This window comes from Mastomys coucha, unplaced genomic scaffold (genome assembly GCF_008632895.1).
Source record: "Mastomys coucha isolate ucsf_1 unplaced genomic scaffold, UCSF_Mcou_1 pScaffold4, whole genome shotgun sequence".
In the NCBI taxonomy this organism is placed as follows: domain Eukaryota; kingdom Metazoa; phylum Chordata; class Mammalia; order Rodentia; family Muridae; genus Mastomys; species Mastomys coucha.
Genome location: NW_022196910.1, coordinates 56,187,536 through 56,199,657, shown reverse-complemented (window position 1 = coordinate 56,199,657; position 12,122 = coordinate 56,187,536). Strand labels below are relative to the sequence as shown.

Here is a 12,122-nt window from a genome sequence, read left to right as displayed (position 1 = left end):
AAAAAAAAAAAAAAAAAAGAAGCTAAACAGGGTCAGGCCTGCAGGCCTGGGAGGCACTTGTGTGGGAAGGTTGGGGAAATTTTCTCAAAGGAGGCAAGAAAAGCAGCTTTCCCCCAGAACCCAGTACAAGGCAGAAAGGGGTGCCGAACACCAGGGATAGACTCCCCAGGAGCAGAAGTTCTTGCTTCTAAGGCTGTTAACAGACCGCATATCCGAGAACGCACTTCCATCCCTCTACCGGCTCCCTCCCCTTGGTACTTGGTTCCTTCTCACCCACAGCTCACATCCTTCAAACCTAAATACCGCCTCGAGATCCTACCCACATTTGCTATGAACCAGTCAGGACCTGGAAGGAGGCGGGTATGGAGGGTTGCTCGGGTAACCTAGGAGAGGGGCACCCCTAGCTGGAAGGCAGTTACCAGGGAGACCAGGACAGTGGGCTGGAATCCAAGCCGGGGTTGGCACATACCAGGATAAGCAAAGGGCGGGTGAGTGGGCTGTTTGGTTGGCGGCTGACCTTGACTTAGAGCAATGATTCTCCCTCAACCTCTCGACGTTTTGGCTTACAGACTTGCGCTACCACCCCAGCAAGCAAAAGTCTTAATGTTCTGCTTTCTTCCAACTCCTGTCCTATAAAGCACCTAGCGCCCCCTTCTCAGGACTAGGTCTGGGGCAGCTGGAGTGCTGAAGCTCTGAAAAGAAAGCTAGGGGTTACTTTATCCACCTTAGAAGAATCATAAGGGACCAAACCTGAGAGAAGTCAAGGAAAGAAGTGACTCTAGGAGGGCTTGGGAAGAGACAAAGCTTACTCTATTTCAAAACTTCGGCTGAAGATGCTGTTCACAAGTACAGCCTTTGCCTACGGTTCCGGGTTGGGGAAAGGGACTCCTGACTTGAAAAGTCTAAAGGGCAAGTATCAAAACCACTGGTCTGACATTTCACATCATTCCACCAGAGGGCAATATTGTCCACCTAATGAATTAGTTGTCCTAGCGATAAAACCAGGGAGCGGAAATCTGTCGAGCAAATTGTTGCCTGCTTTCCTGACGTTTGGCCCATAACAACCCCTTGCGGATAAAAATACACAGTTTTCTTCATCCCCCACCTAGTTCCCTCACTAAGGTTCATTCAACCTTTAGTTAAGGCAGCTAAGAAATACATTGGTGAAAAGAGTCTTGCTGTGTTGGGTGTCCCAGTGTGAGGGTTGCAAGCACAGTAAGAGGTGATAAAGATTGACTAATACTATTAGATACTATTAGAGTAGCGTGTCAGACCTTTAATCCCCACGCTTCAAGAATAGCTGTGGTATTCTCATCTTACAAAGGACTCTAAAGTGTATGGGGCTTTAATAAGCTGGGCTGGCAAGATGGCTCAGCAGATAAAGGTATTTACCATCATACCAGGTGAAGACCTGAGTGTTTGATCCTAGGGACACAGCACACAGTAGAGAGAGAATTTACTCCATAAAGTTATCTGATCCTTTTGTGCACTGTCCTAACTCTCTCTCTCTCTCTCATTCTTTTTCTTGTGCGTACGCACGCGCGCGCACACACACACAAACACACACACAGACACACACAAATTGCTCAAGTTCATATAGCCAGAAAAGGGGGGTTGCTGGAACTTGGCATACAGGCATCCTAGATCTGTTAGAGAAGCTACAGTAAGAAAGGGGGCTCCTGGATGATGTGTTAGAGAAGCTACAGTAAGAAAGGGGGCTCCTGGATGATCTGTTAGAGAAGCTACAGTAAGAAAGGGGGCTCCTGGATGATCTGTTAGAGAAGCTACAGTAAGAAAGGGGGTTCCTGGATGATCTGTTAGAGAAGCTACAGAAAGAAAAGACTCTTGAATGACTTACCTAAAAATCTCATCAGCACCAAGACCTAGTAAAATGACAAATTTGGCCAAGAGATTTGGAGAATGAAAGTTGGATGCTAGGGATTAAGCACGGCATCACACTGAGCTCTGGAACTCCAGCTCCAGCTGAAAAGTTGTTCTAAGGAGAACACTTGGATGATAAAACAAGACTAGAATGCTACATCTAGGTATGTCGTCTAGGTATATACTGCCATTCATCAAGTGAAGCCTGCAGGATAGGGCACATCTGAGCAGAGAGGACTTCTGTGATGTTTGAGGAGCCTCCGGTCCCCTGGACTGGAGCTGGTATTATGCACCTATTGTTTGCTTCTCTCTTGTCTTTGACCTTCCACTAGATACATGTTTGAGGAGGAAGTGAATGAAAGCTGTCCATCTCTAAAGAAGCAGAAAGGGGTGGGCACCATTTCTGCTCTCAAGGTGTTTGTGTTTTCAGAGATAGGGTCCCACTATGTCACCCTGGCTAGCCTGGAACTCTTTATGTAGACCAGGCTAGCCTCTGCCTCCTGGATTAAAGGCATGCTACACTACACTTGGCTTGTTTGCAATTTTTGTTTGTTTTTGTTTTTTATTTCCTGAAGAAAATTACATCAAAGTAATATGTTTGGAAAATGGGAACGTGGCAGAGTATGTGGTAGTAACAGTCAAGGCTCTTGGGGATCAGAAAGGAACAAGAAGAGGGTCCTGAAGAGGAAGCCCATGACTCCCTGCCGCTCTTGACAACTGGATGAACATATGTTGATCTCCATTGATAGATAAAGAAACTTGATGATAGCTCAGTGGAAGAGTTCTTGCTTTGCAAGCACAGCCCCTTGCTTCTACCTTACCCCTACTCCCAATTCAAGGTACAGGGAAGAGAAATGAGAACACAGAGAGAGGGAGAGAAAAACTTGGTGCGATATCGAGGCTCCCATGTTTTGTTCCAAATGCCAGGAGTAAACAGGCAGTTTCTGGGTTGTGTTCCATTAAGTCCCTGTTCTAAATGGGAATAGATCATGTATTCAGAGCCTCTTACCTACCCTGCTTCTCCCTCACAGCTGAACCCCAATAGTTACCCTCATTCCATTTCAGCTCCCAACCGAATTCTGTTCTTGTGTTTATGCCTAACTAACTTTAACATTTTTATTAGGTTTTAATTTCAGAGAGGAAATCAAAAAACCTACTTGGTCCAAGAATCCCAATAGTGAAGTCTATACATTTTACATTTATCTAATTTTTTTTTTTTTGAGACAGGGCCTCCTCACTGAAGTTTATACATTTTGTTCAAGACACCCGAGGAGCAAGTGCCAACTCCCCTAACATTTTCAGTTTGTCAAGGGATCTCCAGAGACATGTGTCAAGGCATGTCTTTGCAAAGAGCTCTCTGGAGGTTGAGGCAGGAGGATAACTGAGTTTGAGGCCAGCCCGGGATGCATTTGAGACTCTGTCTCAAAGGAGGATATGGAAAAAGGAGAGGAAAGGGTTTAGGGGAGGTGATGAGGGAGAAAAAGAGAAATGGAGGCCTGGGAAGAAGCCTCCAGCATCAGTGGCTGAGCACCTGTAAGCTGTCCTCCCTTCTTGTACCGCTGTCTGGCTGTGCTTGGACCACACCTGAAGACTATGGCTGGCCCCATTCCTGAGTTGCTCCCTTTGCGTCTTGCTATCTCCAATCAGACATCTGAGTATAGACCCTGCTCCGACCCTTATGTCTAAAACTTCAAGCTCTTTCTCGGACATGAAAGACCTTACAAATATAAAGGCATAGCCGGGAACCCAGGAGAGGGTCTAGATTCTTCACCAAGCGCCACTCTCAAGCCCTACCTCATCTGACTCTTCCCCTCATGGCTCCCACCCTTTCCAACCCGATCACGATCGCTCTCTTTGTTCTATTAAACCTCAATTTCAAGCTCACAGTCCTCCTAGCTTGTTTTCTTCTGGTCTCAGTACTTGTCATCAACTTCTCAGCTTGCTCCTGGCCTCTTTCCTCTCCTGACTGCCTTGATTCCTGTTCTAAGTCAGCCCGATGTTTCATTTTATGGCTTCTTTAAACATCCTGGGCTACCTCTGGTAGCTGAGGCTAGTCTTCACATCTCCACATCTTCTCCTTGGGTGTCTCTTTGCGCTCCAACCAAGGCTCTGTTACTCCTTCCCCTGATTCTTTCTCTGCACCTGCCTCCTCAAGGGCTACCTCCAAGGTATGCCCTGTCTGTCTCTGCCTCCCCCTCTCGCCCAGGGTACCATCAGCTCCCTCTGCCCCATCCGTTCTCTTTCCCACCTCTCCTGCTCTCTCCTGTTCGACTCTGTAGAATTCGGTTAGCTGCCCCTCTTTGCGCTCTACCTTTGTCTTTGACTCTCTCCACTCTAACTGTCCCACTAGTTTTTCTGGTCGTCTTTGGTCGGTCTTCGCTCTTGCTCTCTAGCTAAGTCTCTTCCTTCTGTGACTTCTTTTCTCTCTTTTGTCTCTCCCACTTCCCTTCCTATCTGGGTATGTTTGGATCTGCCTCTTCCCCAACCCCCAACCCTTACCCATCGCTCCGTCTGTCCCCGATCTCTCTGACTCGGTCCCTCCCGGCCTCCCCCCTCCCCCTCATCTCTCGGTCTCTTCATCTTTCTCTGGGCCCGTGCTCCCTCGCTCCCTCCCTCTCTCTCTCTTTTCCTCGGTTCTCTCCGGCTCCCTCTCTCGCCTCGGATGACAGCGCTACCTCTTTTGTTGGCTCCGCAGCCAATCGCGGCCGCTGACGACACGGGGGCCGGGGCTATAAAGGCCCCGGCCCGGGCTTGGGCCCCCCCAGCCGCCCGCCCCGGCCGCCCGCCCGCCCCGCCCGTGCGCCCGCCGCCCCCGGCCCCCGGCCCCCCCTCGGCCGGGCAGCCCCCAATCCCGCGCCGCCCGGACCCCCTCCTCCTCCCTCTTCCCTCCGCCCCCTCCCCGCGGGACTCCGGCGTCCCCGCCCCCCAGTCCTCCCCTCCCCTGCAGCATGGTGCTCGCGGCCCCGCTGCTGCTGGGCTTCCTGCTCCTCGCCCTGGAGCTGCGGCCCCGGGGGGAGGCGGCCGAGGGCCCCGCGGCGGCGGCGGCGGCGGCGGCGGCAGCGGCGGCGGCGGCCGGGGTCGGGGGGGAGCGCTCGAGCCGGCCGGCCCCGTCCGCTGCGCCGGAGCCGGACGGCTGCCCCGTGTGCGTGTGGCGGCAGCACAGCCGTGAGCTGCGCCTGGAGAGCATCAAGTCGCAGATCCTGAGCAAACTGCGTCTCAAGGAGGCGCCCAACATCAGCCGGGAGGTAGTGAAGCAGCTGCTGCCCAAGGCGCCGCCGCTGCAGCAGATCCTGGATCTGCACGACTTCCAAGGCGATGCGCTGCAGCCCGAGGACTTCTTGGAAGAAGACGAGTACCACGCTACCACCGAGACGGTCATAAGCATGGCCCAGGAGAGTAAGTGGGCTGCGGGGTGCGCGAGGTGCGGTGCAGTCCGGGAAGGACCCGGAAGCCCTTTCTGCGAAAACTTGACTGATTGGGGAGCCGGGCCACTCCACACAACTTTTTTGAGCGGAGAAGATGGGCAGCGGAGTTTAGTGCACGCCCCGTTCGGGGGTGCGGGGGGGAGGAGGATGGCGCGTTGGGGGAGGGGGACCAAACCAAGCAGGTTGTGAGAGATTGCTTCCCACCCCTTGAGAGAAAAAAATTCAAGTTGAAGTAGTCCTAGAAACTGCACCCAACAGTGACTTTTCTGGAGCGCTAGGTGGGGAGCTTCCGTGACCCGTGCAGTCTCAGCTGGGCCGCAGTGCCATCTTCCCACTGCTCTGGCAACAGCACCAACTCCTTGCCCGGTGCTCCGGAAGACGCCCACCGGGTTGCGGGAAAAACTAAGTGTTCCTTTATCGCCAAGGCATAGTACCTAAACCTGGTTTACCTCTCAGCAAGCCAGCTGACACCTTTCCTTTCTGCACCTGATCTCGCTCTGGGTATCCCCTAAGGACCTAGAAGAGCTGTTCCTTCTGGTACAGAAAAAGCTCAAATAACTCAACTCCACTGCGCTTGCCACTTCCGAGTATCATTTGGTTACTTTCATCTTAGTGTCCTTACTCCCTGTCCTATCCACAGCTGGAGCCAGAGAAGACCCAGGGAGAAAGAACTAGATGAGGGGGATGGGAGAACCCAGGCATCCGAGCCCCTGGCCAAACGGAGGATGAACACTCTGATAGACAGGAGCGGCTTTGAAATTTTATGGCCTGGAAAATCCAGGCCAATACTACCGCCCCCACTGCCTCCTCTCCCTAGGGTCAGGTGACTCCCTTTCCCCTCCCCCACTGACTGTCGTGCCCCCCCCCCCAACTCCAGGGAACTAGGCTTTCTATTCCCTAGTGGTTTGGCAAGCCCCCCTCCTTTGGTTTTATGGCTCTGAACAGAAGGGGGGCTGGTTTATTGGCAGATGGGTCATAAAAAGCTGGGGGTTACGGGAAATCCTACTGGCCCACCCCATGGTAAAGGTAGAGGAACCCAGGTGTGCATCTGGAAGGTTGAGTGCCTGACACTGCCACCCAGTTTCTGCAGAATTCAACTCCAACTTGGCTGGGGTTGTAAAGAAAACTCAAGAACCAGGAAACTCTGCGAGTGTGTGTGTGTGTGTTTGTGTGTGTGTGTGTGTGTGTGTATGTGCGCGCGCGCGAACAGAACAGAGATCTGATCTTGAGTTCTCAGTCTCCCTTGTTCTTACTGCTTCTACTTTTGGAAACCAGGGTCAGTCTGAGATTGACTAAGGGCAGGGACGGAAAAGGATTCTAGAAAACAGTTGTAGGGAAATTATGAATGACCTAAGATCTTCTGGAGGATGCAGAATATATATAGAGAAGATACTATGGTCTGTTTGATGTAAAGTGTGCGTTTCCAGGGTGAGTGAGCCAGCTATAGGCTTCCCTACAGCTGCTCTTCTCTATCCCTAGCCTCCTCTAGCCAGAAGGCTTGAGCCCAGAATTAACTCCGGTAGTGGGGAGCAGCAGGAAGTGAAGGGACTCTGAATGCACGAATTGGGCAGTAGCCATTAAGCCTGGGGGTGGGACTGTACCAGTAGACGAGGCTGGGTCTCACCCTGACTTCTATTTTAGTGCCACTCCAGGACTTAGGTAACCCAGGAACTGGGTTTCAAACCAGGTATTGTACTTCCCCTTTAAGAGTCTAGCTGCGACCTTAAGAGAGGGAGGGGGAGTAGAGGGGAGGGGAGGGAGGAGAGGAGAGGGGGGAAAAGGAAAAAGAGACTTTTATAGTCTAATCCCCAGGGACCCGCTTTAATAAGAGACTTGTGCTCTGCTAATCGGGGGAGGTGTTTGTCAGCAGAGATGGCCTCTGCTCCCCTCCCCCTGCCTCCCCTCCCCCAGCCAACCCCAGCCCCCAGCTTTCCTAGGCTGTTCAGCCTGCCCTAGTTCCCTCTACCCTCTCACTCTCCCACCCCAGCCTTCAACCCTGGGAACCCAGCCCCCTGCTCTTCTAGGAGCCAAGCCCAGCCCCTCAGTTTGTCTCTCCTGTGCACACTAAGAGGCCCCTGCCCTCTCGCCCAACCTCCTGCCCCTGGGCCATCCAGCCTGAGTTGGGAGAGGGTGTGTGGTGGGGTGGAGGCTGTAGGCAGAGAGGGGGTTGGGCCTTTGCTGAAAATAGTGCAATGACCTCTCTCCCCCACCAGCACCGCCTACTAAACCTGACCTGCTGCCTGCCACCAACCAAATCAATCCAACACAGATGTGGCCCTTTCCCTCCCCACCAGAGCTCCATAGCTTTACCTGCTTCTTTGTTCCTTCTTCTGCACCTTTCCATCTCTTCTTTACTCCACGAGGGTCCCACCTTTGCCCTCTTACCCTACCCACTCCAGCCCAGCATACCCAGTGTCTCCATTTCCCAAACATTTGCTCCCCTTCTGTGATCTACTTGTTCCGTTCCTCTGCTGGTCTTGGTCTAACCTGTCTTCATTCTGTCTCTTCATTCTTACCTTATCATCTTCAACCTCTTCCTTTCCCTTTTTTAGGGTCTTGTCCCCTAAAAACATGACTGTAGATATAGAGATGTGTATGTGGATTCCCTGCAGCAGAGATAAGAGGAACCCTTGTCTGAAGGAACCAGACTTAAGAAGGATATCCCATGACCCTGTATCAGCGTTAAGTGGGATGTTTAGTTTATAAAATGAACCTTTATTGGGAAGCTATTATTATTTTTCATGTTCTTTATTTAATGCATAGAATTATCTGTATGACACTGAAAAAAGTAGAGTGATTAAGGTTAGATGGCAGGCAACAACCCAGGTACACAGTTAAACCTACTTTCGTTGTTGCCAGAAGAGTCTAGGAAGAACCTGCCATTCAACATGTATTATTTACTGCTTGACATTATGGGAGGCTCAGAAACTACAATAGTGGTAAAATTCTCAGGACATCAACCCTCAAAGAGATGAGTAGTATCTAATGGCAAGAAACAGATAATTCCAGCTGGACCTGGTGGTACTGGCATGTAATCCCGGCTACTCAGGAGGCTGAGGCAGGTATTTCTGAAGTTCAAAGCCTACCTAAAGTACAGAGTACAAGGCCAGCCTTGGGCAACCCTGTCTCAAAATAAAGAGAAAGAGAATGATGCTCAGTGGTAGGGTACTTGCCTACCAGGTGTGAGGCCCAAGGTTTGCTCCTCAGTAACACATATACACTCTCACACACAAGCTGTGCTGCAATCAGATGCAGTGTGCATTTGGCTTATTGTCACATCCTAATCTTTGAATTTCCATTCCTCATCCCTACTCTACCTTACAGGAGTAAGTGTCAAAACCCTGGGATCTTAGATGCTGTAGGAGGACATGGTGTGTCTTGTTCTGAGTATATAGTCAGCACATACTTTCTTCTTCGCCACATTTAGAGTCCTCTTCCTGGGGTGATGGAGAGCTAACAAGGGACAACAGATGTTAAGTTCTCCATGATTATGCAAATGGAAATACTTGAGTGTGACAGACAAGGGCTAGACTTCACCATATTTACATGGCTTTCAAACAACCTCATTCCAGATTCTTCATATCTAGAGAATGAACATACCTGTCCAAAGGTCATAATTTAGGGCATCTCTAACCCACTTAGGAGGTCAGGAAAAGCTAGGCATAGTGGTATATATGCTGTAATCTCAACACCTGGGAAGATGAGACAGGAGAACTGCTATGAGCTAAGGCTAGCATGGGCTAGGGTCAGGGACACTAAACGAACTCATGTCTCAAAACAAAGGCTGAGAAGAGCTTAAGGAGAGCCAAGTGATATACTGAGAGCCACCCTTGAGCTCTTTAGGATCTTGAACAATGGAAATTGGATAAAATGTAAAGTTGGAATGTTAACTTTGTAAAGTTAGAGGCACTGCATTGAGCAAACAAAGGGAGCTTAATGGGGAAAGGTGGCTGCTTATAGTTGACACGAGGTGTTGAATATGATTTCTGAGACTCTGGGCAAGTAGGACACTCCAAGTTTTTCCTTCTTCATAAGCTGAGTGTCTCCACTAGCAGTGAGGAAGCAACAGAGGCCACTCAATCTTAGGGAGGGGAATGAGGAGTCAGAAACAGGAAGTGCTTGGTGGTTCCCTTCAGAAGGATGTGCTACTGGGAATCGGGAGCCTAGATCTGATCTGGTTTACTTTGTAAGTCCATCTCTCAGGACCCTGGGCTAGTTCCTCTGCTAGATCTGATCTGGTTTACTTTGTAAGTCCATCTCTCAGGACCCTGGGCTAGTTCCTCTGCTAGATCTGATCTGGTTTACTTTATAAGTCCATCTCTCAGGACCCTGGGTTATTTCCTCTGATGCCCCCTTTGCTTTTTCAGGGGACTGGGCTGCCAGGCTCCACCTGCTCATTAGACAAGCCACAGCAGAAATGGGGCAAGGTAACTTGAGGACAGCAAGTACAGCAGGAGCATTAAAGATTCAAAAAAGTTAGAGACTAGCTAAGAAGCACTGGGGCAGGGAGGCCTCACATGGAGGTAGACTCCACAACTACTTTAGCGGATTGATCCTCTGTGTTAGGAGAAATGTTATAGGGAATAGTATAGATCAGTAAGGCCTAACAGACTTACCATCCTAGTGATGAGACAATTTTAGGTACGAGAGACATAGTAGCCAACAATACAGGCACAGAAGGGTAAAGAAGAACTGGAAAACAGGCTGAGAAGAATCTGCTAAAGCCCCCGGGGCTGCTGAACCCCCACAAACACCCTTTGCTGATGTTGTGCCCTTCTCTCTTATCAGCGGACCCTGCAGTGCAGACAGATGGCAGCCCGCTCTGCTGCCATTTCCACTTCAGCCCCAAGGTGATGTTCACAAAGGTACTAAAGGCCCAACTGTGGGTGTACCTTCGGCCTGTGCCCCGCCCAGCCACAGTCTACCTGCAGATCTTACGACTGAAACCCCTAACTGGGGAAGGGACTGCAGGGGGAGGGGGTGGAGGCAGGCGTCACATCCGTATCCGTTCACTAAAGATTGAGCTACACTCACGTTCCGGCCACTGGCAGAGCATCGACTTCAAGCAAGTGCTACACAGCTGGTTTCGCCAACCACAGAGCAACTGGGGAATCGAGATCAACGCCTTTGATCCCAGTGGCACAGATCTGGCTGTCACCTCCCTGGGGCCAGGAGCTGAGGGGCTGGTGAGCAGGGAGCCTGAAGTGGTGGTGGAGGATATGTATAACCTGTCCCCAAGAGATGGGGGTTAGAAAAAGTAGATCAGAAATGTGGTGGTTGGAGCCAGGAACTAATTTCAGAGGAGGTGGGGTAGCAACTATCACTTTTCAGGGATTTAAGCCAGATGACAGCTGAAAACTAAAACTGGATTTGAGATGAAGGTATCAGTTAGTGGGAGATCCGTGGGAACACAAAACTGACCCTTGGGTGTGGTGTTATCTAATCCTAGCAGTAGGGAGGCCAGACAGGAGGACCAGGAGTTCTAGACCACTTTTTGCTACCTTTGCTACACAGCAAATTTGAGGTCAGCCTGAGCTACAAGAGATCCCATCTCAAAACAAAACAGATAAGGCCCTTGATAAGGCCCTGGGCCAAGAATCTGATGAGGTTACATTGCCAGAAAAGGAAGAATTAGGGGAAGTGAACAGGAGAGATGGCTAGATAACAGTGTCTGGGTGGGAACTGTAAACAAGTGGAGAGGTTGTGGCTTCTGGTCTGATGCTCCTGTTGAGATGCAGGTAGGAAAGTAAGAGGTAATAGAAATTGTTGAGGGCTATGTCACATCTCTTTCCCCTCTCCCTGACCCTCAGCATCCTTTCATGGAGCTTCGAGTCCTAGAGAACACAAAGAGGTCCCGGCGGAACCTAGGCCTGGACTGCGATGAACACTCGAGTGAGTCCCGCTGCTGCCGATATCCTCTCACAGTGGACTTTGAGGCTTTTGGCTGGGACTGGATCATCGCACCTAAGCGCTACAAGGCCAACTACTGCTCCGGCCAGTGTGAATACATGTTCATGCAAAAGTATCCACACACCCACTTGGTGCAACAGGCCAACCCAAGAGGCTCTGCGGGACCCTGCTGCACCCCTACCAAGATGTCCCCAATCAACATGCTCTACTTCAATGACAAGCAGCAAATCATCTATGGCAAGATCCCTGGCATGGTGGTGGATCGATGTGGCTGCTCCTAAGGCTTGGGCTACCGTGAATGCCTCCCTCAGACCCTGCCCCAAGAACCCCAGCCCTGGTCCCCATTCCCCAAGCCCTAGAGCGCCCTCCACCTCTTCCCATGAACATCACACCTTGTTCCCTGACTAAGCAGTGTGCAATACAACGGAGGGAGGCAGGTGGGGATGGAGGGGTGAGGGGTTGGGAGAAGAAGGGCAGTCAGGGTGGAATGTATCTGAGATTTGCAGGTGAGAAGGTTTGGCAAGAAGACAGATGTAGGAACAGAGGAAGAAGATGGATGGATGGATAGAGACAGAGAACAGACAGAACACTGAGAAGGCAAAGGAACAGAGAGGCAAAAAGATTAGAGACTAAGCAGACAAGTAGAGAGACTGAAATGGGAGTACATTGAGAGCCCTGCCCCAAGCCTGTTTTCCACAGCCCTGCGAGAGGCTTGGTATAGTTTGGGGGGGGAGTTCCCCTGACAACTCAGTAGGAGTAAGTCAAAGTCCATTCTTAGCTTTTTCCCTCGCTCCTTCCAGTAGCAGCCGGAAGTGGAATGAGGATGGGGCAAAGTAAGGACCTAGGAGTTTTTTTTTTTTTAATTTATTTATTTATTGTGACTTTTTGTTTTTGTTTTTTTTTGTT

General features: G+C 50.6%; 1 protein-coding gene across 1 annotated transcript; it reads left to right on the top strand.

Moving 5' to 3' along the window:
* Positions 1 to 4,802: 4,802 nt before the first annotated feature.
* Positions 4,803 to 12,116, top strand: Gdf11 (growth differentiation factor 11). The gene is made up of 3 exons (XM_031349924.1): positions 4,803 to 5,277; positions 10,095 to 10,492; positions 11,117 to 12,116. Exons 1-3 carry the CDS (start codon positions 4,830 to 4,832, stop codon positions 11,495 to 11,497), a joined length of 1,227 nt encoding a protein of 408 aa, XP_031205784.1. The 5' UTR covers positions 4,803 to 4,829; the 3' UTR covers positions 11,498 to 12,116.
* The last annotated feature ends 6 nt before the right edge of the window (positions 12,117 to 12,122 follow it).